The sequence below is a fragment of the Haliotis asinina genome, chromosome 2 (genome assembly GCF_037392515.1).
Source record: "Haliotis asinina isolate JCU_RB_2024 chromosome 2, JCU_Hal_asi_v2, whole genome shotgun sequence".
NCBI lineage: Eukaryota > Metazoa > Mollusca > Gastropoda > Lepetellida > Haliotidae > Haliotis > Haliotis asinina.
The window spans coordinates 26,873,628-26,901,563 of record NC_090281.1 but is presented as its reverse complement, the minus strand read 5'-3'; the positions used below and the strand labels follow the sequence as shown (position 1 = coordinate 26,901,563).

The 27,936-nt window shown below is 37.8% G+C and overlaps 1 protein-coding gene across 1 annotated transcript in view; it reads right to left on the bottom strand.

The window, feature by feature from the left end:
• The window catches only part of LOC137273505 (neural proliferation differentiation and control protein 1-like), a 59,745-nt gene extending 31,809 nt beyond the window's left edge, over positions 1 to 27,936 (bottom strand). Inside the window, exons 1-3 of the mRNA XM_067806223.1 lie at positions 27,717 to 27,936; positions 1,632 to 1,676; positions 359 to 577 (exon numbers count right to left, since the gene is read on the bottom strand). Of these exons, the coding sequence (XP_067662324.1) occupies positions 359 to 577; positions 1,632 to 1,676; positions 27,717 to 27,804 (352 nt within the window). The 5' untranslated portion in view covers positions 27,805 to 27,936. The remainder of the gene's footprint in view (positions 1 to 358; positions 578 to 1,631; positions 1,677 to 27,716) is intronic.

The window sequence follows — 27,936 nt, the reverse complement described above, 5'->3', positions numbered from 1 at the left end:
CTTTAACCCCCGATCAACATGAAACAGGCTTATTTCTGAGATTTGAGATTATATTATTGTTTGACAAAAAACCCAAATGATATCTCCCTTTAACCCCCGATCAACATGAAACAGGCTTATTTCTGAGATTTGAGATTATATTATTGTTTGACATGTGCAGAAAGCCTAAACGATACGTCCGTTTTACCCCATTTGAACATAAAATAAGTTTTCATCTGAGATGTGGATTATACTAGTGTTCAACATGTGGATGAGCAAAAAAAACTCAAACTATATTTCTCTTTGATCAACATAAAACAGGTTTATACCTGAGAACGTAGACACTGACATCACTGAATTACATCCGCAGTCAACTCACCTAAAAAGAGAATATCAGTTCCAGCAAACATGGAAGGATGAGGACTGATATTTTTGTGCTTTGAGCCAACAACAGGCTGTGGGGTGCCGTGTGGAGCATGCGTTGTGACATTTGTGGCTGGCGTTTCTGGAGCTTTGGGATCTGTGCCTGATGCCATAGGAGGCTTCACGTCTTTTGCCTGACTAGGAACGTCATCCTTTATATGTTCATTTGCATTTCCTGCAAGAAAGAAGAGTGAGTGAGTGAGTTTAGTTTTACGCCGCACTCATCAATATTCCAGCTATATGGCAGCTGTCTGTAAATAATCAAGTCTGGACCAGACAATCAAGTGATCAACAGCATGCGCATCGATCTGCGCAATTGGGAAACGATGACATGTCAACCAAGTCAGCGAGCCTGACCACCTGATCCTGGTAGTATCCTGTTATGACAAGCAGCGATGCCTTTTATGGCAAGCACGGGTTGCTGAAGGCCTATTTACTGACAATAACTGACATTACTGTTGTTCTAAAGAAGAGGGGTCTGATGGACCATAGATTGACATTCTTCGACACTAGTGAGGTATCAAAGAACCACAGTGGTAAAACAGACCACAGACATGACATTAGTGTTGTTCAATAGTTTGTTGTTTTCCAAGGGAAACAACCCAAAACAGAAAATTGACATGAAAGTAAAAATGTGTTGATAGACAAAGCATTTGTAGGGCTAAGACATTTGTAAACCTATGATAAACTACAGAGTAAAAACAGGTTATAATGTTATGAACACTCTCTGGATATGGACACTAGCTATTAATCAAAACGTGCAGATAGACAATCTGAAAACTAACAAAATGTAATAGTAAACCAGACCACAAAACTCATGTAGGCAATAAGACACAATCGTAACATCGTGCAAATGAAACAGGCGATGATTAAAACCACAATAGAGATGATCAAGGATACATCCTGATGAGACACGCCCACAAGTATGTTGTTTTCTGAGTAGCACGAGTTCTGTATGTCTTAATCTAAGAAACATTACAATAAGAAGCATTCCTTCCAAAGCTTAATTTGATGTTTCATTTTTCATGAACATCAATTAATTTCCACAACTCAATAATAATTGCTGACACAAGCAAAACTGATTGATTTACCGATGTTTATTCAATCAATGGCTCCAACAATTATGTTTTTTTAACATGAATCCTTTAAAACTTTAATATACTTTGCCATCTCATTTAATCATTATCTTTACTAAAATGAGGCTATATATAGAAAATTTATTAACTTACCTAAATTTCTTCCCTGTGCGTTGTTGATAACATCTTCGAATTGAACTGCAAAGTAAAAATGACATATGCAGATAAAACAGAATAAGGAATTATTTTAATATGAAATAATATACATACATTGAAACCTTAGATCTTAGAGAGTATTCCAGTGAGCAATTTGGGTTTAATGTTGCTTCTAGCAATATCCTGGCAACATCATGGCAGGTGACACCAGAAATGGGCTTAACATGAAGTGAATCAATGCAGAGTCAAGTAAAGGAGAGAAGGAATAAGGTGAAATAATTTTCAAATCGTGATTCCAAGATTCAAACAACTTTACGTTTGCTTTGACTTGTTATAATATAGCATCATCTAGTGAGCAAATGAAAAACAATGGTCAATATTATGAGCAACACACCAGGGAAGTATGATGGAAAGTGGTTAACACTGTCGTTGGGCAAGCTCTTTCTCTCTTGCATGCATGTGTGCGCACACATACATATACACATAAAGCGCACACATATACACATAAACACACACTGCCTCTAAAATTGCCTTTGATCAGCTTGTAAAAATACTAAAAGGTGATCGATCAACTCAAAACCCGCAATAGCAATATATGTATTGTGGCACTACAAGAACACATGCTGGTATTCATCTCTCTTAAACCCCATTTCCAGATAGCCATTAACAACCCATGCTGAATAGCTTCCCTGCTGGAGATTAAGTCGGGCAGCACGGCTTCAACAACACTATTATACATCTACACTCTCAGAAGTTGATTAGAGTGGTCAATAATCAATACTGGACCCAGCGTTATGACTGTGGTTGTGATAGTGTGTCAATCATGACATCGGCATTGTTTCAGTTTAAGATTCCTGACTGAAGTCGGCTCACTGTGTCCAGCCTCGCAGTGTGTAACATACATCTAGGAAGAATGTATACTTCCTGAAATGATCATGCTGGAACATGTCTTATCAGGACACTCTTTACCAGTCTTTGGAACTGGCTGAAATCTCACATTTGATGATTGCTTCATTGCCAATGAACAATCACTGAAAAAAATTGGTTAGGTTAGGGTTTTAGATTTTCCTATCCACTTTGGCTAATATATCATGAACATAAACTTCCTGGAGACTTCAAGAAATATTCAGTTCTGACATTTCAGTTTGTGAAGTGAATTTTCTAAGAAATAAACATGTTTTCAGGCCTTGATAATGTGGAAGATATGTTCCACCGTCAAGTGTTTCAAACACTAAAACAGTAGTTCCAAAATCGTTTGTGTTCGATTGTGAGAAAATGTGATTGATTGCTAGGTCGTTTGGTCACTGTGACCAATCTTCTATTATTTAAATTAACTGGAACACCACTACTGCATACTCAAGCAAGTAAGTTTAACTTTATTTCGCTTTTAGCAATATCCAAGCAATAGCACAGCGAAAAACACCAGAAATTGACTTCACATTATACCCCCCAGGGGAATCGAACCCACGCTAATTCTGTTTGGCCACTGTATACTAAAAAGAGTGATTTTAGTTTTACGCCGCTTTCAGCAATATTCATGCAATATTATGCACGGAAACCCAATAATGGGTTCTACATTATACGTATGTGGGGAATCAAACCCAGGCCTTCTGTGTGACAGGCAAACACTTTAACCCTAGAATATTTCATTCCAGGAGACGGTATGCCTCAGTGAGTTCTTGTTTGTTGTTTAAAACACTGCACTCAGCAACATTCCAGTTATGTGGCAGTCTGTATATGTCTGGACCAGACAATCAACTGCATGACCATCGATGTATGCAGTTGGAGTCTGACTACCTGATCCCATCAGTAGCTTCTTACAAGTATGGGTTGCTGAAGATCAATTCTAACCTGAATCTTCACGGGTCTTGAGCCTCAGTGGTAATTAACATCTGTGAAAAAGCACTGGTTCTGATCATGCCAAGACATGGTGTGCTTGAATGTCATGCTGGTACATTTCATTCCAGACCATGCCAAGCTAAAACATGTCATCAAAATGTTCCATGTTCCAAGATTCTGGAACATGTCATATCAGAACATGTCATGTCATGACATGTCATTCTAGAGCATGCTGAACAGGAAATGTTGGAACACAGCCATGTACTGTTACACACCTCTATTGTGATATGTATTGCAACATACTGGGGCATAGTTGCAGCGATTGCAGTAATGGTGCATGTAGATCCTGTTTTCTACATCATTTGGACAAATTAATGTCAACATAACAAGCATGGTCAGATACAACCATTTTGTAGTTAAATACAACAATGTGACAGAAAAATCAATTCTGCATTTCATCAATCAACATCACTTAAGAATGAAATTCTTTGTAGAATTTATTTCATGATGGAATATCTGTATGTATTTAACCAATTTACCGGAACAGAAAACAGATGTTGCAAAGCATATTGATGGGAAAGTGTAATGTATTATACCTTACAGCATTAACACTGCACATTCCTACTAACATGAACCAGTCCCACACCATAGGCCCATGTTCCATTGGATACAGAGTTTAAGTAAATTCAGTAAAATTAAACTTTAAACACCCTTCCCTCCCCCCTGGCCTTCAACTAATTAAAAAGTACTGTTTTTACTCCACGTAATTTCTATCACAAGGAGTGATTTATTGATTTTCCAGCTCGATGGTGGTTTTCTATAAAAAAGAGTCTGCACCAGACAGTCCAGTGATTAACAGATTGAGCATCAATCTTTGCAGTTAGGAACCGATGACATGTGCCAACCAAGTCAGACAGCCTGAACAACCGATCATGTTAGTCGACTCTCAAGACAAGCATGGGTTACTGGAGATGCTCACAGGTCCACATCATAAGGAAATGATAATGCCCCTTGTAGCATCTTATCTCTTCAGTCTGCATATGGGGCGTTTCTCATCAGTTTTATTCCAAATGTTTATCCTAGTCTGAGCCTCCAACTATGGAACATTTTCCAGTCTGTGCCAAAATGTCTTGGGTCAGATTGCCCATATGTCAGTCTAAAACACAATTTCTAATGTTTCTGTGTTACTCCATGCTTTTTATATAATATTCCCTGAACTCATTATATTAAGTTAAATTCCACCAGACATGGTCCTCTGACAGGTGGTGAAAGTCGCAAATTGATGTTTGGTAATTCTCGTATGTAATTCATATCAGGCAGAACTGTATTGATTCTCTCATGGCTTGTTAACCTCCATGTTGAACAGTAGGGCAACCCAGCCATTAACTGGCCAAGGAAACCTTGGAGGAATTATGCTCCCAATAGTTGCTTCCATTAGAGTCTACACTGTATACACCACCATTGGATGACTCTTCCTTAAAAGCTTATAAGTCACTCTAATGGCCGATAAGCTAATGATGTGTTGCTCTAGATGGTCAAGATGACCAGCATATTCTGAACGAAAATAGTCCACAGAGCACCGTAGTGAACTTCGTGACAGAAGACTCATAGCAGGATGGTCGAAATAGCTTGTGACAATGAGTATGTGACAAGGATGGATGGGTGGATGGATGGATGGATGGATGGATGGATCAATGGATGGATCAATGGATGAAGGGATGATGGATGGGTGTTGAAGGGGTGGATGGATGGATGAAGAAATGGTTGGATGGACAGACGGATGCATTGATGGATCTTAGATGGGTGAATGTTTAATGGATTGATGGATGTTGATTAGACAGATGTTGGATGGACTGATCGATGCTGGATCAATGGATGGATGGATGGATGGATGTTGGAAAAACTGTGGTAACTACAGTCTGGCATGAATTGTTAAGGACGGTGGACTTCTTCAGGATTGACTGTTTTGGGCTTCATAAATAATTCCTCAACAGATTTCTGAGCTTAAAAGTTCTGTGATTTTTAATACAAATATAACTGATGCAAAACTTGACATTTAGCCTCTTCCTCTATTGGTAATCTATGACAGTATATAATTCATAATTCATGTCCATAGACAACAACAGAGGTTACTTATGACAATAATGAATCTAATCTGATTTGAATTAGCATCAGACTATTGGTCCTGTTAAAAGTCATAGGTCACCTGTATACACAGTAACAGAACAAATATCAAAATGAATCTAATCTGATCTGGCCTCTGTGAAATATGTATAATTATCAAAAATCAATAATGACAGCCACACCTTGGAATCAGTGAGTGAGTGAGAGAAAAAGAGAGAAAAACAGACTGAGGGAGAGAGAGATTGAGTGAGTGAGATCTAACCTGCTTTAACGTCTTGTTTAATCATAATAATGATATCAGGGTTTGTCGAATTATATATTCAGCAAATTCTTGATGTGTATATCTCTGGGCAACACTTGTGGGATCACAGCTGGCAGAAAGCCATCCAAACTTCAGGGCCAGAGTATCCAAATGTTGTTCAGCACGGAACAGCGAAATAAGCTATGATTTAGTCACATGTAACCGAGAGATGGAGGCAGATTACTTAACTTCTCTCATCAATGTTGCATGTTAGCATGCTTAGCAACATGTTTACCTGAAACAGTGACAGTCTCATTATCAAGGACAAACCCAAACAACAGAGGTCATGAAACTCATTTAATCACACTGTTCTTTATAGAAACCATGGATAATGTCATAAACAGATTTTCATCAGTACTCTGCGTGACCAGACTGATGTAACAATGTTTTCATGGTACAGCGTGATGAAAACGTAATAAGACGAAAAAGATACTTCACGACTCAAAAGGATTGTCTATTTGATTATATGACATGGTACATGCCAGTGCTTCATTCTCTTATCAGTGGTTAAAGCGTTTACTTGTCATGCCACAGACCTGTTTCGATTCCCCACATTGGTACAATATGTGAAGCCCATTTCTGGTGTACCCTGCCATGATATTGCTGGAATATGGCAAAAAGTGGCGTAAAACTACACTGACTCATTCTTATCAACTGCGTACATAGATGCTCATGATTATTCACAGACTGCCGCCATATAGCTGGAATATCGCTGTGTTCTGCTTTTGAAACAAACCAACTAACCATGGAGTAGCCAATCACAGACATGGACCTTGATCTCACATGTTTGATACTGGTTCTTTTACTTTGGTTTTTAGCCAATATTTGTATGAGAAAATGATTTTGTTGATCGATTATTGTTTGACGCCACAAAATATCGAAGCTACAGACTGGACTAGACAATCCAGCAAACAACAGCATGAGCACTGATCTCATTGGGATTCGATATGTGCTAAAAAGGTCAGCTAGCCTGACCTCCCAATCGTGATAGTTGCCATTTGTGACAAGCATAGGTTTCTGAAGACCAATTCTGATCCCGATCTTCACAGTTCTGGCTACTCCATGGAGCCATTTTGTGACTGTAATTCAATCATATGTAATACTGTGGTGAAACTATGTCAGGTTAATAAATTCTTAAATGTGTTGATAAACATGGGATATATGTTACGCAGTCCTAGGCTGTTCAAGATCTCATCTTTGAATTGATAATCGACAGTATGATGGAAACACTTGTCTGGAAGTGACTAGGACTACTTAGGAAAAGACAAAGTGATGTCAGAAGTGAAAATTGTGTGATGTATTAATGTACCACTGACATATCAGCAATAGATAGAAAGTTCGTTGACTCGGAATGAAATACTTGTTTGCTTTTTTTTCAAACCTTGGCTTTTTTAAATAATTATTTGATTTACAGATCATATAAATAAATTAGGTTATTAGGGAGAGAGAAAAAAAGGAAGGAAATATGGAGATGTTATCTGCCCACTTGAGTGTATCATAGTGTTATGAGATCTGATGATTAGTGTGGTTGTCTTCTGCAAAATATAAAACAATTTTTTCCCAGTTTTTTCCCTTTTTAGGTTGGCAAATCTATACACCAAGTACAAAAAAAGCCTTAAATAGTTCTGGAATTTGTAAGATATTGGTATCTGGCAGACACACTGTATTAATCTTTATGTACTCATTTTCCTATGTTTATAATACCCATTTTTCTATGTTTAACTTTTTATCAATAACAAAATGTTTTAACTCTGTTATCATTATTCAGTCACCAAGTGATATGTCAATACTTTCATGTCTGCAGCATGTGAAATAATTCATCATATCATCAACATATAATATCATGCCATACTGTTAATTATCCTCATATTACAACTGCTTAATTTACCGGATTACTAACTTTAATCAATTTTTAATATGTCAAATACTGTAACTAGGAAACACTGACATCTCATCCATCATCAGAATGTGACAGGTTTCATTTAGGTATCTCCCACAGCTATTCCGTGTTAGAACTATGCATGTAGTGATGTCTGCCAGTTGGACTATTTAAACATTTAATGCACTGTCAGACCTGTGCACTGAGTGATACATATCAATGCATCTTAGTCTTGAAGATCGATGCTCACAATATCAATCACTGATTTGTCTGGCCCAGACTTGATGATTCACTGACCTGGGTGTCATTGTACTAAGTGATCTTAGCGCTACGGTGATTGAAACTGTCATATGATAACATAGATTTAAGACTGGAGTAAGGTTTCTTTGTACATTGATGGACCCCACTCATACAAATATAAAGATGTTGATTGCAGAATTTGGCATCTACTTTAGCTTTTACCTTACCCTGTATAGTCCCTATTCTGGTAATATAGAAACAAATAACAACAGAAGATATATTACTGTGTACAGTCCTTGTTCTGGCAGTAAAGAACTAATGTTCTAAGGTGCTTTGCTGAAAGATCAAGGCGTTGATGATGACATGCTCTTTTTCCATTGGGTCACAATGACTTGGTGTCACTGCGCCATTCTAGTGTGGCCCTTCGTAATTGAACACTTTTTGCATTATATCACAATGAAACTGACGTCATGGTTCATGTGAGTTGTCATCACCTAGTACAGCCTGCTACAGTAAACTTAGCTCCTTTGCATCCCATTTCTTGGTTTGCAGTTGATCAGCTAACATCACTGGAGGAAACATTATGTCTATGCTTTCAGACGACTAAAACGTCTCATAGTTTGACAATTAGCGGTGCTCACTTTGAAATCAGTGTATGGCGAACCCAGGAGTCTCAGTTACCAGTAATTAACCAACTGTTCCAAAGTCAACACTTGGTACGATAATAAAGAATCGTGATTCCATCATTAATGTGACCGTGTCCACTGACTTCAACCCAGCCATCAAGTTGTTGAAGATGCACTATACAAGTAGTTCCAAGCTGTCAGAAGTGAGAACATACCACTGAGTGGACCCACGCTCCAGGCAAAAGCTGAAGAACTTGGTGAAAAGTTAGGTCATTCAGATTTCTCCTGTAACATGGCTTGGATTAACAGATTTAAGCAGCGTCAAGGTATCGTTGCTAAATCATCACACGGTGAAAGTTCATCAGTAAACTCTGACCTCGTCAGTGATCGGTTAACTACCCAGCTGCCTGGTTACCTAAAAAATTACGAACCAAGAGACAACTTCAATGCTGACGAAACATGACTTTTCTTTAAGTTAACGCCACAAAGAACCCTTCACTTAAAATCAGAGAAATGTAGTGGTGGCAAGGAGTCTAGAGAGCGGATAACTTTGTTAGTTGCAGCCAATATGACAGGAATGGAAAAGCTGAAATTGCTAGTGATTGGCAAATCCGAAAAGACACATTTTCAGTGAATGGGTCCGCGAGTTGGATAAGTCTAACAAAGAAGAAAAATTGTTCTATTCGTTGACAACTGTCCGGCGCATCCACCTGTGTCAAAACTTACGAAAGTTGAACTTGTGTTTCTGTCCCCGAACATGACATCAAAGATTCAGCCTATGGACCAGGGAATCATTGCTAACTTAAAACAGCTCTACCAATGCCAAGTAATGAAAGGCATGCTGACAGCATTTGATGACAAACAACAGCATGAAATCACCATCCTGACAGCCACTGAGATGGTCCACAGAGTAGGGCGTCAAGTGACAGGATCATGTATCCGGAACTGTTTCCAGAAAGATGGCTTTGTGGTTACTGATGCACCTGTGGCTGGCGACACCAATGATGAAAATGATAATGTTCATTATAGCACTCCTATTGCCGTTCTCGTGCTTAATTATGATAGTTCAGGGCAAAAATATACTGTATTCCAAAACACAATGGGGTACAGCGAACTTTATTTCCTAAACATGGCACTCACCCACTCACAACAATCAAATGCAGCAAACATAATACCAGCTGAAGACAAGTTTTTTTCAGTTTTCCAAACATTATTGTTGAAACAGACTACAATGTATAGCCTGCACGGATAGCTGTAGTTGTCTTACCCAAACACGGGAAGACAGGAATAATTTGCCACAAACTGTACTGAATAATTATTACATGGCAACAGCCCATCAAGGCAAAACTTTTCCACTCACAAGAACGATTTTGTAAATATTTGGTTGACAGCTTTGGGTGGGTAATGTTTGTCTACAGTCATCACACAGGAACTCTACAGTGGCTCACAGTTGCATGTGTGGCGTATGTGTCAGTTTAATGATGGAGTACACTTGGCAACCATACAGGTATCAAGATGTACACGCTGCTGACAATTTAATGATCAGAATTAGTGAGAACCCTGATCATGACAGGAATTGTGAAAGGCTCCAAATAACTCTATTGTCTCCTAAAATCAACACAGGCACTTGCACTTGAATATTGTAATGCAGGTGCATAAGGACAACGCATTTAGCAGTGTTTGCACTGGCATTTTTTACAGCCCTGACATAATGATGAGCTAGCAGTTCAAACATTGGCCATTTGTAAATTTAACCAGTCAAGTGATGACGTTTTTCAATGTGCATGAGACCTTTTACCCTAAGAAACAAGAAGACATGGAGAGGGTTTCGCCTTTGAAATTACCGGACTTTCTAAATTTGTACCTGTCAAAGTCAACAGTCATATAAAAAATGAGCTAGGGCAAGGAATAGCCCAAAAGACAATGCAGTGTACACAATAAAGAAGTTGACATCCACAACATTTTGTCTTATTTCTGAATACTAACTTCTACATGCCTCTCAAGAACATAGAGAGAAAGACATATGCACGAGCACACACAACAGAGAAAGAGACAGACAGATAGAATGTGTACCAATGACATTTCATTGTGTGCCATAATACTTTCATGGTCTGCTCATAATTTCAACCATTGTTTTTCAATGACCCACTTGGTGATCCTTGAGAAGGTGAGGTTTACATCATTTTAAGCAATATTCCAGCAATATCATGGCAGAGGACAAAATAATTGGACATCAGAAATTGTATCCATATAAAGAATACAACTTGTGTCTTTGTTGTGACGAATGAACGCTCTAACCACTAGGCTACCCCACTGTCCTTGATGACGCAAGAATGTTTAAAATATAATGCACATGTGCCACAGCAGCATATACTCTATTGTTACATTATTTTCTCTTCCACCAGCCCTTTCTGTAAAACAAAAAACAAAAAACAAAAATAAGTCTAGATTTTTCCTACTCACTCTACAGTCTATTCCCGGTGTCTCCTTTTCAATTTAAATGGAGTCACATGTTCAAATCATAATCATACATTTTCAGAGACAACGCATCTGTAGAGAGGTCCCTCAATCCCAATATAAACATTTTTTTTTCAGATTCTTTCATCCTTGAAAACAAAAGCTTGCAAAACACAACCAACAAGTGGATCAATATCTAGTTCCAGCAAGTCACTTGTTAATGAAACATTACAGACATAGAGAAAAAGCTATCAGTGTCTACCTTGTAGTCTATATATTTCATTTTCAAACTAAGGCCCGAAGGCTCCAATAATCAAGCAAACACAGCAAGTTCTTCCCTCACACCAAGCTGAATTCACAAGCTAATTTGTCAGCATGATAACATTTCCAAAGACTTATTGATTTTTAATTTATCTTACCCATTCTCTGACATCAGGTCAGATGAACTTCTAGATGTTCTAGATTCACCAAAAATAGATCTTAAGCTGTGTTTTGATGGGTGAGATAAACCCATCGGGACATTGCCCTAAAGAGTTGATACAGAACAGACACTCACGTCCTTGTCTGTTGGCAACATTGATACCAATAGTGTTCTGAAAAATATTCATTAAAACTATTCAAGAAGATTAATAAAGCCTACAAAATAACAGACCTCAGGATTGGTTGTCCTAGCAATAACAATGGGGGTCTGTTCTTTGTCTGCTGCAAGATCTGCGTCATGCACCAACAAAGTGAGTGAGTTTTAGTTTTATGCCGCTTTTAGCAATATTCCAGCAATATCATGGTGGGGACACCAGCAAATGGGCTTCACACATTGAACCCATGTGGCGAATCGAACCCGAGGCTTCGGCATCGTTGGCGAACGCTTTACTACTAGGCAACCCCACCGCCCCCTGCACTGACAGAGCTCAGTCTGGGAGATTTCACTAAATCTAAGCCACATGCACAAGTGTAGTTGGATCAGATAAAACTGGGTTGCATCCAAGTCGGGCAAATTAACGCATCAACTCATCTTATGTAAAAGATCCAATGTCTAAAAGCTGTTTCATAATGACATATTTGTGACCATTATTGGTGTAGTATGGTATATAGAGCTTTGGCATTGTGTTCAATGATATTGATTTTTGATTTTTGCAAGTCATCAGAGCTTAAAAATCTGACCCATGAAGGTCTGGGGTAGAAATAGGCCTTCAGCAAACCCAAGCTTGCCATAAAAGGCAACTATACTTGTTGTAAGAGGCAACTAATGGAATCAGGTGGTCAGGCTCGCTGACATGGTTTACATATGTCGTCGGTTCCCTATTGTGCAGATCGATCTTCATGCTGTTGATCACTGGATTATCTGGTCCAGACTTGATTATTTCCAGACAGTTGAGACATAGCTGGAATATTGGTGATTTAGGCATAAAACTGAACTCATTCATTGAAAAATCTACTAACGGACTGACTGACTAAAGAATTAATCAAAACCAACCAAGCAAAGGTGAATGAGTGAGTTTAGTTTTACACTGCACTCAGCAATATTCCAGCAATATGGCCAAACAAGGCTGACATATCCTTTAAATATTTAATGATGATCAGTCTTTAATGGCTGTTTTGAACCTTCTGAGAAAGACAAGACCATCCCGCATGCCACATGTTCACAATGTTCACAGACAGGGTCACAGGACGTGTTACCAGTGTACAACAACATAAAGTCTATACATTCTGTATTATGTAGCCTGGCAGCCTCTACAAGGCATCATCTGCATACAACACTGTTCAAGGCTAGATGAGGCTAACTGTCCATTTCCGTTATGTTCTGTCCTGCAACAGTAATGTTCTTGCATTGCCATCATCCTTGACAAGGACGTCATCTCCAACGAAAAAAGGCTATATAGCTAAAGATTAGTAACTGTTCCAGCTTCCTTTGTTGCTGGAAAACTACCAAGACATCAAGACGTGTGCGTGCGTGTGCCACCATCCTTGATGTCACTGCTTTCCAAAAGTTTCATGACCAGACTCTTGTTGTTGGCTGGAAAACTCTCAAAAGACACCAAACGTTCAGGACAAAGCCGCAACTGTACTGTCCTTGTTTTGCTGTTGTCATTGTCATTTCTATCAAAAATAGCTTCATGACAACAGACTACTGTTGTTTGTGTTTTGCTGGAAAACTCCACCAAGACACCACATGTACACAACAAAGCTATAAACAGTACTGTTCTTGTTCTGTCGTTATCCTTGACGTAATTTCCACCTAATATAGCTACATGACCATAGACTGCCATTGCTGCAGAGCTGGATCATGACAAAGACCTATCGATCTGATGTCATTTAGGTATCCAGTCTGAAGGTTATTATTACAGTAGTAAGGTGATCAAACCTATTGATCACACATTTTGTTATATGCATTAGAAGCCATGGTGATGCAGAGAAGATAGTGGAAGTCATCAACACTTGATCCTCAGCGTCAACTCCACACAGAATCATTCATTCCTCCAGGCGCATACTTCCCATTTATGAAAATCTGACTGCATACATGTATGAGAGTTTGACTTGGCTTCCCTGATGGAAGGTCAGTGGGTTTTTTCACACATCCTTCACCAAACCAGGTTGAGATACAAAGACAGTATTTTTTATTACACAGCATCTGCAGATAAAGTACAGAGGATGCAGACAGCTGGGGATGGGTCAGTATGGCATAACTCAAATAGATGGTTACTCTGTTACTAAGCAGATCAGTTTCATGGAACAGTGAAAGTAAGTACTGAACTCTCCCAGTGAAGGGTGGTGGGGTAACCTTGTGGGTAAAGCATTTGTTTCTCACACAGAAGACACATGTTCAATTCTACAGTGTGTGAAGCCCATTTCTGGTGTCTCCTTGATATTGCTCTAATATCATGAATATTGTTGAGAGTGGCATAAAAACTAAACTCACTCCCTCTCTCTCAAAGCCATTGAGTGGACATGTCCAGTCATTTTTCATTACTGGTCATTTACAAGTGGTCCTCAGGATCCAATATTGTTGTCACAAATACACGGATCAGGCTTCTACAATGTGTGTATCTAATGTACGCTAACTGTCTGAGTAAGTGTGTTTAACAACTACCCTACATCAGGCATGATTATGGATGCCAGAATGCTGCAACACACCATTTACCATAAAGTACCTTAATTGGACAGATATTATTTTGCCCATTTATCTGAATAACACATGATGCTCAAAGACATACCTTCATGTTTCATACTGCCACAGATAGGCTTATAATGCATCAGGAACATTTCCATTGATATTGGTCTTCTTGTATTGCAGCTTATCTATGAATATATACATTCCTTTACAGCAGGGCAACAGGTAGGGAATTAGTAGCACTCTGTAAACCTACTTTCAGTCACATATATCTCTGCTGTAGTGTCACCACCTCTGTTCCATTCTTAGAGGGGTTTCATTAATGGATCCTTTCACCAGTTTAAACTAAATTACTGTCTCAACCTGTTAAGCACTAATGCCAGCTTTCCTAATTAGAATTAATATTCAAAGATCAGGTTGAAATTATGTTTCTTAGCTTCTGTTTCCACGTCAGCAGCCTCCGATAATATAAGTTGTGTGTCTCAATTGAACCAACCTACCAACCATTTTATTCAGTATTCAACAGAAAGGCCTGAGGTCCATGTACGTAAATGTTCAAGTTTAACAAACAGTTGCAACAAGGGTTCACAGCAAATGATAAGGAGAGTTGAGATTTAGAAGTTGGAAAATATATAAGGTGATAAAAGGGCAAGAAGCCATCGGATGTATGTCGTATTATACAATGTAGAAGTTGCCATCCATGTACTCGTCTTGCATAAGGAGAGTTTAAGGCATTGTCAATGTAGAATAAAATGATTGACTGCACGGGTCTTCCCATTCAAACATCATACCAGTTCATAACCATTATGATTTCATGTTCATCACAGAAAGCATAAGGCAATTACAACCACATTTGTTCCTGTGCCCAAAAACGTGGCCATTGTGAATGATTTTTTTGTACATTGGCATACAATTCAAATGAATTTAGAAAGATGATATGCTTTTGAATTTATTTGCAAAATTGCAAAATATTTGGCTCGTGAGTTATGAGAGTGATAAGGGATCTCGTCCATAACATTTAAGGTGATTGTAACTCCCACACATTAACAGTTAATAACACATTTACATGACCTTCGTAGCTCTAAGATGGCTTTGCATCACAAGATCCAGGTCATGATTTCCAGGCAACAACTATCATGAGGACCAACAATCATGGTACACTTTCAGATGGATTACAGCAGAGAAAAATTGCTCCCAGCAGTAGACACTTATATAGAAATGCAATGCAGAGCCAAGTGAGTGGGTGTTGCATGACTGCAGTTATCGTCCAACCATCAATTACTGGAATCTCCCAGGGGGCGCCACAGCAATGTTCTTTATCCAGCTATTCCACAATTACTTGGCTGCTTCTGTTTGACAATATTTTCCTGGTATTTTTCAGGAAGAGATTATTTTTTCAGGAAAAATCTCAGAGCCCTTGGCGAGATTATCAAATGGTCTGTCTGTTATAGAAATATTGATCTGTTTAATCCATGGAATAAGATTCTTGTATCAATGCTATTATGTTTTGTCTCAGCATGTGTCTGGTTAGCATTAGTGTGCTGCTTAGTTTTTCTGTGTTATTAATGTCCAAAACAAGATGAAAATCATGCTCTTTATTTCTTGCCACATCAAGAATCTGTTCCCATAAGAAGCCTAACTATCCCTTCTGTCTTGTCAAAATCATAATATGCATTGACAACCTGTCAGTTTCCCTTTTTCGTCACAGTCGCAGATAATAACGAAACAGAAATAGCAGCAACTTCAGAATCACTACAACCCTACGACAAACACTGGAAGCTCTTCATATCTCGATCACCGTTGAATCAATTCAATATTCAATTCTTTATCAATGGCCTAGGCATCCCTCCATGAAAAACACTCATCACTACATTCAGCTTCCATTTTGTCATTGCTTTAGGGTATTGGAAGGTTTCATTGCAAGAGGCATTCAGTTCTTTACATTCCTTCAACACCACAAAAGGAGGAATCAAGAGGAAAGAAAAACTGGTTTTCACCAATTCATTTCAGGAGGAAGCCCCAATGAAAGTATACTGTGCTTGTTCCACACCCAAACAGCTTCAAGCAGCTTACGCTGTGTACACAACAAAAACCTGTGTCTCCTGCTCAAGCATTGATTCATTGACCAAACTGTCGCGGCCGAAACCTAGTCCTTCCAAAGAGGACTACATGACGTCAATGCCGACCCTGTTTCGCTGACAACGCTCCGTTACTATGGCTATTTAATTGGGTCGCCTGAAATCAATCTAGTTGTTGTAGGCTTAGGGTGATCCATTTGAAGAAAAATCAACACAACTCTTCCAACACAAATGCAAGCAAAGTGCGAATAATGGTTTATGTGCCATGGTAGCGCCACACTTTGAATGAATAGTAAGGCAGTGACAAAACAGATTCTTGCTTTCCAAAAGAATTGCATCCAGTGGTAGTTGTGATGCTGTATCACTTACTACCAAGGTTATCAATCTTATAATTCATATAAATAGGGCGGCAAATCAATGGAGTCCTGATGAAACGCTGGTTAGTCAAATCAAGCTGCATTAAATGCCATGTAAACTGTAATCAGTTTCTGTATGTACTCTGACAGACCGCCTACTTAAAGAGCATGATAATGACAGAATCTAGTGAGAACTGATTGGTAGCTATTTGCATATTTGAGGACATAGCATTGGTTTACTCTAACAATCACAGAAGTTCTGTTGGATTTTATATTTTAAGGTTGGTTTGATAGAGGAGTTGATGACCAATGAACACATTATAGAAAATGCTTTGATTCTTACAGAAACATTCAAAGCCTTCAGTCCAAAACCTGACCTGGAGCTTTTACACCACAGGATTTAGCATTATTCCAGTATTCCAGCATTATCATGGCCAAGGACACCCAAAATGGACGTCACACATAGCACCCATTTGGAAAAATCAAACACAGGTCTTTGGTGTGATGAGCTATCACCACTGCCCAAGCTGAAACAGTCCATACTACAACATCAAATTCATACATTATTCCATTAAAGAATAGATGATCCTTTACAGAAACCCAGGATGATCCAAAGTTCATGAGTTAACTGAGATACTTCAACCAAAGGACCATTAATTAATGTAAATGTTAATTTATCAACAGTATGACAAGCTCCCACAGGTTTCAAAACCAATGTGTATGTAAACTTTCAAGGAAAAATCCCTGTATGACACTGGAACAGGTACACTGTGATATGGTTTAGATCACACTCATAGCTTTCTGTTATCTAGCATCATCACCTAACAACTACCTGTACTGGATCAATTATGGATCAAGGAGCTGCTTCAATGTGATCGGCTGAAATGACGCATTGACGGAGTGGCTTTCTATCATGATCAAACATCGATTTTCCCTCCCAGTCTCTACCAGCCTAAAATAGTAAACTAACGAGACAAAATCTGTCATACATTTTGTGACACTAATGACAAGTACCACAGATGCCCCAGTACAAATGGAATGGTTCATGTATGCCGATCGATCTCTTGGAATTAATATATGGTTCTGCAGCTGGTATTTCACCCTATTAGCCAAACAAGATACAAGTAAATTTGACTCTTCTTGGTCAATTATAGAAATTATCTTGTCTCAGTTGTAAGTATGCAATGGAGTGTTTGGGAAATCTTTTTCCTTTGGGCTATGGAACTAGTCAGTGGTTACACAAGGTAATACAGGAGCATAAAGTGGGATATACCCTTTCAGATATAAAAAGATGTACCCTGACCAACATTTATTTAGTCAAAGAAATATAGTTATTGTATTTGAACATATTCATGTCCACTAAAAAGAAAACTCTTTAATGGAACATGGAACAATGCATTTTTCAGAACTGAGGCAATATGGACTTAACAAATACTTTCATTCTTTCTTTTTTGCTTTGTGGGAGAAGCACCTAGTGTACTTGACATGGGCTAATGGTGTTGCACTCACTCACTCACTCCACTACTTGACATGGGCTAATGGTCATGCATTCACTCACTCACTCCACTACTTGACATGGGCTAATGGTCATGCACTCTTTCATTTCTAATCTTGCCATGGGCTAATGGTCATGCACTCTCACTCACTCACTCCACTACTTGACATGGGCTAATGGTCATGCACTCACTCATTTCTATCCTTGACATTGGCTAATGGTCATGCACGCACTCACTCACTACTTGACCATGCTGTAAGTCCAAGACTGTGAAACCTGACTATATTCTGTCAAGTGAAGTGAAGATTGACACAGTACTGGACTGATGTCTCTAAGCTCCAGTCCCAAAAGGACAGGAAGCAATTACTTAGCTTAGGGAATCGATGTAGAACATTACCAATTTCAGCCATAATTCCTTTGATCCTCCTCATGATATATTGTTCTGCGCACTTAACAGATGAGGCCACAAGATCAGGCAACATCTTTATGGAATAATTAAGTACATGATCAGTGTTTAACTGAAAAGTTGTATTTTGAATGAGTGAGTGAATGAGTAAAAGCAACACCCACTTTGAGCTGTAGTTGATCAATGATCAGACCTGAACCCAAGATTTGGAAGGGCTACCAAAATCCATAACAAATGGCAGACTCGGTCATTTTGATAGAAACAAACTCGGGCAACAAGTTAAGAAACCAAATAAGCATCCCTTGCTAGTACAGAAATGACATCAAGAATTACAAAAACTGTAAATTCCTTGTCCTAATTTTTTAAAGCATTATATTTTTTTCAGACTTGTTATATACTGCAGTAGTAACAGTTGGGATCACAAACAATTTTTACGCATTGTTTGGTGTGTAAAATTATGTTCTCAGCTGTCTCCAGACAAAATATCCCAAAAAATATTCATCATCAATTGCCTTTTTTTTTTTTCGAGCATATTCCACAACATTGCTGGGCAAACCATTCTAAATTTTACTGGTGAATATATCACTTTTCTGTTTACAGAACATTTATTCAGTAGGGTTCCACTTGATCGATAAATGCTTGGTTTCTAACTCCTGGACGTCATCAGTATTTGTACATGTCATTAGTAAATGTCATAATTCAGCATGGTAGTTAATCAATCCTAATCCTTCAAATAATTACTTTAGTTTTTGCTGAAACAATTAGGATAGTTGTGCATCCAGTTGATTCATAATAAACTTGCCAATAAGAAAATGATGTTTCCACATGAAAGAATATTTTTTAGGCTGATGTCAAGAATACTTGAATACTATAGTCTGTTTGCCTTGAAAACATGCCAGTGAATTTCACTTTAACTAAAAATGTAAATCAAACAAAGCGAAATTTAAGAGTTCAAATCTTCGTAATTGCATCTTGCCGATTGCACATTTAAATTTCAGAATTTTTTAAACTTTGGATAAAAGTTGTTTAACAAACGATCATAGTTTCAAATCGCTATTACTGGTTTCCAGTACAAGGGGGTATGCACATTAAATGGAATACTGAGAATGAGTTGGTTTAAGGTAACTACTGGGCTTACCCCCTTGTAATATATAAACTAGTAACAGCCCTTTGAAACTATGATCACTATATCTTAAGTGGAATAAAATTATGAGATTTAAATGTGCAATTGGCAAGGTAAACTAATGAGGATTCGCACTCTTAATTTCACTTTATTCAAATTACTTTTTTGTTAAAAGTGAAATTCATCAGTAAGTTTTCACGGGAAACAGACTATAGAATTAACTTCGTCTTTATAATTACACATTTACTAATAGAAAATATCTGATTATCAGATGAGATATATGTATGGACTTTCTGTCTGTCATGGCCAACATGAACAAGTCAATCACCAACATGTTTACAATCCAAAGTAATACAGACTGTACATAATCTAAGATGAATTCAAGATAAAGTTCCCTTGGAAGGCTTTAAAAGTTCACATCATGAAGATAAGAGCCTGAGTTTTCAAAATAACTTTATAGTTAACCTCAAAAATTTAAGAACTAACATGTCAAGATGGACATTTGTTTCCAAATTCAATACAGCATGATTAAATCACCAGGGAACCAAACTCAACACTGAGTGGTTTCAAAATCACACAGAATATTAATCATCTTAACTTTGGGGCTGAATTCCTCTAACTTGACTATGCGATCACCTCTCCTAATGTTGTTTATGTGTTAGCCTGCAAAACAGCATCTACTTAACCTACAGTCCCACATAGCACTTTATCCCACACCTGGAGAGAATATATTGATTGATGCAGGCAATAACCTATATCTCCCATGGGGTACTTCTATAATGCCCTGCCCTAAGAATCAGGTTACCAAGTCCAGTGCCAGGGTGTTATTGCTGTTTGTAGATAGGACAGATTATAGGAGTACAGTCAGTTGGTCATGACTGTTGAGAAAATGGGTAATAAAATAATTTATAAATATCACTGGACATTGCAAGGCAAAATATTATGAAGTTTATGTTGTTGGGTGACAAATTTCTGACAGTCAGACATTGCCATATGTTAACATCACAACACTAAACAACCATCTGCATTTCTATCCCTCATTTACTGTTTGCAATGTTTTTAATTTTAAATCATTTCAAAACTAGTAAGATTAGTGAGTGAGTTTAGTTTTACACCGCTCTCAGCAATATTTCAGCTATATGGCGGTGGTCTGGACCAGACAATCCAGTGATCAACAACTTGAGCATCGATCTGCGCAATGGGGAACCGATGGCATGTGTCAACCAAGTCAGCGAGCCTAACCACCCAATAGTAAGATTAACATTCTTTATGGAATGTTTTCATGTTGGAACTATTTTTTTTAAAAAAAAAAAAAAAACCTGAAAACATTTACATAAGTTTTGGCAACTATTTTAACATAAAAGTATTTAAAAAACTGGCAACATTTTCTGGAATCTCTTCAAGATTTCACAATTTTCAAACCTTATAAACTTTCTATGTGTCCTTTCAGGAATCTCTACAAAAACTAATTAATCATCAAACTGACTCACTCATGTGATTATCAACGAACATGATTAATGACAGATCATGCTTGGTTTTCATTTTTCCTTCTGCTTCAAGTTTTCCTGTAATGTTATTGGATACTGTTCCCAACAACTTCTTCATGTCCTCATGAATCACCAAAACCAGTTCATTCCATAAAACCCTCAATAAACATAATAATGAATGTGTAACATGTCCTCAATTAAATCGATAAAACACACAACTTATTTACATCATGCTCTAATGGTAATCAATCACTGTTTGGTTGAACTATATGTAGACAATAACAAGACAGTTTTCTTCATCCGTAAATGATTCTTTGTCCAACACGTATCCCACAAGAAGCATTGTTTCTTTGAACACTGAAGCACTCTTTTAAACACTTGAGGACAGAGCAATCAAATATAAGTAAAACTCAGGTCAAAGTGATGGGTTGGGAGAGGGAGAAGACAACACAAGAGAGGATTTGTTTTCAGTGTTGCAGGAACTGGAAGAGATAAACACTATAAAGACAACACACAGTATTTCCTTAATGACAAATGCTTGGATATTGCTCAATTCTGTTACAAATAATTTTTGTCAAATTTCTGTCAGTTTGTAGACCTGAAACTGTGGTAAATCTAGATGTGCAGATATTCTCGACTAGCTTCCTTAAATATATTTGTTTCAGGGTCTGTATGATCAATAGGCATTTTGATTTGTGGTGATTTACATGCTTGCACCATTTTTTGTTAGAGATGACATGACGAGTTACTGTTGACCTAACAAGCTGTTTATTGGGATATTATTCCATTAACTGCCCATATGCCTCCGTTTGAGTGAGTGAGTTTAATTCTGCACCAATTTTAGCAACATTCCAGCAACATCTCAGTGGGCCTGTTTAAGACCTAAGTAATATAATTCCTGTCTTTCCAACGTCTATCTCTCAGCACCTGAGCCTGGTGATACCTTCCTTCCCTTAATGCAATACAAGTCCCAGCTTAGCAGGTCTAAACTGTTCTCAGACCAGCATTCCAAATAATCACCAGCCCCGAGATCCAGCGCCAGTTGTTATTCCATCAGGACAGCACTTTCAAATATTTGCGGGCCATTGTGGCCTTCTGTAAATTATCTGTGATTACATTTTTCAACTAGAATCTTTCCCATATTTTTTTCTTTATTAATGTTCATGAACCATCTATCATGTTATGGTAACCTACAGTTTCACTTCCTGGTATTTCAGTGCCTTGCTGAACACCAGTCTCTAACAAATAAAAACTCTGCTCTGCACCATAAGCTTAACTAATTGATTTTGTAGAATAGTGTGAATCTGTGTATCGTGAAGTCTATTATGTTTTTATTGCTTTGTCTGTAGATTTCATTCAGGGCTTGTAGATTTTTAAGTCTGAGGATGGCATCAGGCCGTGATGGCCAACTGGCAAATTAAAGAATTACAAACACTGCCTCAATCCCTGAGAGGTGGTGTGGTAGCCTAGTGGTTAAAGCATTCACTCATCATGTCAAAGACGTGGGTTTGATTCCCCACATGGGGACGTGGTCATTTCTGGTGTCGCTGCCATGACAAAGATGGAGAATTAATAAAAGTGCCATAAGGCCAAGCTGCATATAATTGTTTCAGGGTGTGTATGAGAGACAAGTACGACTGTTGATAACAAAACCAACACAATGATACCTCAGCATGTAATTGTAACTCCTTGTACCGATCAGTCTAGCTGACATTTATCGAAATGTCACTTTCACTCACCAAATGTATCAAAGGTGTTTTTGTTGTTTGAAAAACATTTTCCCAAATCAAGATGCATTTCAATTACCAAGGGTAACAGTGACCCGAGTAATTAACAAAATGTCAAGACCACAGGGTTGAAATATCAAAGTTTTCCCCTTGCTCAAGGGTATTTGAATATATAATTGCACTTGACCAGCCTGATTTTCCACCTGCTGAGAAACATCAAATTGAAGAACAGAGCTCATTACATCATTAATATCCGATAACACTAATTCACTCCATTTCAGTGTTTTGTGGCGCTGGGCTAGCCTAGCAGTTAAAGTGTTAGCTTGTCAAGCAGAACAAATGGGTTTGATTTCCCACATGGGTACTATGTGTGAAGTCCATTTCTCGTTTCCCTACTGCGATAGTGCTGGAATATTGCTGAAGAGGCTTGAAAGTAAATTCACTCACTCACTCACACTCAGTGATTTGTTGGTAGTCTGAATTGCCACACGTGTGTGACAACCATCCTCTTAACACTATACGTCACCACCAGCTACTTGACAACCATGTCGTGACATGTTGTTACCAGTGGCAACAAGAACAGGTTCACACTTTTGTTATTTAGAAACTTTCAAAGTTCAAAGAAGTAAACAAACTGTGAGTTTCAAGAGGCAGACAAATGTTTTAAGATAGTTATGAACATTAAGTGCAGAAAACACAAGGGTGAGGGGTTCATTCAGGAATAATTTGAGACTGACATTTTGTCTTAAGGTTGTAGCAAATGTCCATGAAAAGTTCCAATTTGGATCGAAATAATTCCTAATACTTGACTCTCCACACACATAAGTGATGGCTTTGTTAGAGGACTTGTGTTTCGCTGAAGAGAGGGCTATTTTAGAAAAAGATCCCTTAATGCTTAGTGTGGCAATATTCAATCGAACTCAAGATTTGAATACAGTATCTGGATCACATCAATGAACCACAAACTTTCTGAATTTTCAAACAGCATTGAATTTTTTTTAATAATGATTTACAGACTGAGATAGAAATGCAACAAAGAGGGTTCGACTGACTATTGTTATTATTAGTATTAGAATATTAGCAAAAGAAAATATCTATTATTACAAGTGACAATACTAAGCCCCAGGTGGAGGACAATCACCAGCAGAGCAGGTGCTTGCCCTCGATAATGACTGACGCACAACTTATCTGAGATCTCAACAACAGGTGCTTGTTCACACAACCAACAACATAATCATAACAGCATCAAACCAAGCACCACAAGAAACAGTCTGATCATACCAAAATATAAACTTGCCATGAACAAATATATGTGTTGTTGACCTTTCAAACAACATGGCAAACTAGAAAACATACAGTTAAATCAACATTTTTCAGAGATCTATATGCATTAACATTAAGGATGATTTTTAGCTTTTCAGAATGATTTTTAGAATGACATTAGTCTGGGTGAGGGAAGGAGTATGTTTATGCCACTTTTAGCTTAATATCACGTCAGGGATACAAGAAATAGGCCCACACACTGCTTCTTACTAATCTTAGTCGGCCTCAGTCCCTAAATGATTTTATTTTCCCTACAGCCTAGCACTCCCTACAATGCTAAAGCCCCAAATGTAGGCAAGTTTAGATTCCCTGAGGTTTGAATTTCCCGTCTGACTGGGGCTCCTTTTCAGTTTAAATGGGTTTATAAGTCACAACCAAAATTAGATACATTCAGAACCTAAATGTTAGTCTAATTGTTTCTGTTTGAGGATATAACTCAGGTCTTCCATTTTGATAAGCAAATGCTTCAACGGCTAGGATGCCATACAGCTGGAATATTGCTGAGTATGGCGTATAACAAACTCACTTACTCACTCACCCAAAAGCTAGGCCACCTCTACACTCAGCTGCATCATCCCTCAAGGAATACTGGTTACATTCTGGCCTATAGTTAACGATGCTAACTTATTACAGATACTAAGTCCTTCTAACATAACCATAAGAATAATCAATATCAAATCAGCTTTTGGAAAGAAATAGCAAATGGTAAGGGATCGTAACACTTCTATCAAATGATTGTGGGTTCCCCGGGTTAACCAACATAATATACTATCAAATGACAAGCACCTCTTATTTCTCTAACAGTACCCTGTCTCAACAATACTAATCACTTCCATCTTTCACAAAAAGACTTAAGCCTGGTCAGCAGGTCTTCTGATGCCCCACTGCTGTGACAGTGCTGTCCAGTAGGTCTTGTCCACACGGGATTAGCCTGCATCTGGCTGTTTGCTGGTTACCAGGTGGTTATCAACAATAGTTCATGCTGCAGACTGCCCACAGGGCACGGTGCATCATAACCATGATAACAATGCAGATCAAACTACGATCAGTGTTCACTGGAATTGTGGATCCCAGCGTCATTGACATTTGCTTCTTTAGATCTATTTCACTGTAAATGTTTGATTGGCATTTTAGAAGATGCCATATGATGAACACAGAGATTTTTCTGGGTTATATCTTCTTATTTTACCTGATGATGGGGCCAGAACAAGCCTCGAAATGTTGTGGTCCAGAATAAAAGAAGAAGATGTAACCAAGAAAAATCTTTTTGCTCATTATTTCACTGTATTCAACTAACAACACTGAAGGTTAGAACAAGGATCCATGCTTTTGATATCATTTTGCTTAAGTTATGAATGGATGACTCCCCAATCTCCTTTTTTACTTTAAAAGGAATTGTTTGTTTCTATAAAAATAATACATATTCAGAGACTAAACACTAATCTACATGCAGGAAAAATTATGGTCATAATCAGTTTAAAGTGAACACCAATCTCATTTAGTTATAACCGCTTTTCAACTAACATGTATAGCATGTGCCCAGAACCCCCAAAACACTCTGCCACTTATACAATGTTAAAAGAATGTTTGTTATACTGTAGTTTACTTAATTTATCTACTGGAAAGTATGCATGCATAAGAAGGTGGAAGTACACACATTATATTATATGGATAACATCTTCCTTACTGTTTCTGATATCGGTAGCTCTTGCCCCGTTTTTCAACTCATGAAGTTGTTTAATGAATCATTCACAGCAGCTGGGTTCATGTATATGCAATGTCCACATTTGATGAGTATATAAGATCCACAAGGAAATGGTACACTAATACATATACTGAATATGGATGTGTATGTTGATAGGAGTAATGGCACAAACTGTTGCTTTTTTATTATGTTTCCAAAATCTATACTGCATGTTTGAAAATAAACAACTCAAAATAATTGTGCACTGACACAAATGCACCTTTTAGATGCTCAGCAGATAAATGAAAATCGAACATGAGCAGCCTTGCTCCAAGGCTGTGCTGAAGATTAAGCCCATGGATGTATAGTAATTCTATCCTTCAAGGATTAAGTCTAGATAAGCAGAGACTACAAAAATTCAAGTCTGTTATTTGTATTTGTTCAGAAATTCTCATTTAGAGTTTTTAATACTACCATAGAAACTCGTGCAAAACTACATGAAAGGTATCTCACCATACTATCATTGCAACTTTGTAATATATTAGTTATACTTCCTAGATACTGGGGATAATATCAAGATGCTGAGGAATACATTTGACATGGTCATGGTGGAAGTAAGACAAAACCGTTGCCGTATGCTATCTAAGTAAGTAAGCAATTCCATAATCGTCTAACATCATGAAAATAGATGATATGATTATCATTATATATGTATCATTGTTCATATAATGCATGTTGAGGGCATACATATTTATGTAACTAATACTTTGCCATCAATATGGCATTACCAATACAAAATACCATCATAATTATTTTGGGCTAAAGTCACTTATAGAACCTGACTGTACACAAGTTATTGCAGAAAATAATGCTCTGGTATTTATTTTCATTGACGTTTATACCACATAAAAATAAAAGGTTATATCTGCAAATGCACAGTACTGTGAACAGGTGAGTTTGTGGCTTCCAAAACAACCCTATGTGTTAAATAACAATCATAATGGCTTTGGCTTATGTTAAACAACTAAGCATATGAATCTCATTTGTCATCATAAATCAATTAAGTAGTAATAATATTTCACAATACTATGTCAAATCTTTTCACAAAATTGGGGAAATCACACAGTTCTTCACATATATCAATGAATTCATATTGCAAAGGAATAATATTTCACAATTTCAATGTGTTTAGTCATTTAATATCCAACATGTCAATTGGGAAACAATAAATATGCCCATGGTATCTCAACATTCTTGAAGTATATAAACATATGTACAAAAATATATTACAATATTTCTGACATTGTTTCTGAAAATATGATGTGATAAGTGTACATCTGAATAAGTTTACGCCTGGCAGCCATTTTTTTTGGAACTTTTATATCATTCAATAATCAACTCACAGTCTTATCTTGACCCATCTGCATATTTAGTAAGCGACTTTGGATAGATCAGGAATTAGTTGGATGTATATAACCTTTAGAAACTTGGAATGTTAGCAGAGACAACGTAAACACAAAACAACTATCGGTCGGTTTTCTTAGTAACAGCTCTGGCAGGTGATTGGACTGAGGCAGACAGGAGCCGTTTGGTGCACCTATTTCGGGATAGTCTTTGACCAGTTGCATTTATCAGTTTCTTCTTTGATGACTAGTATTAATAAAAAACAAAAGATGTAAGTCTGGGGGATAACATAAACTAGTGCATATATTACGGCAGCACTCGACTAACAGTGGTCTTCTCGCGATGTCAGAACTGTCAAAACAAATCTAGAGGCTACCTTATGTTATGTTCAACAGAAGGCGAGGTCTAATAAACATATACTTACATGGCTCACGTTCTAAGCTTGCCTGAACTCCTCTTGAGATATCAGACAAGGTGATCAGCAGACAGATGACAAAAACCTGCCGCCACATGGTAAAGCCTTCCACTCTTTCCTCGACCAAAGTACTCCAACCTACATCATTTTGGCTGCCATACTGACACAAACCATCCTCGCGGGATCTCGTAGCAATCGAGGTTTGACGTCATCATGGATAATACTATAA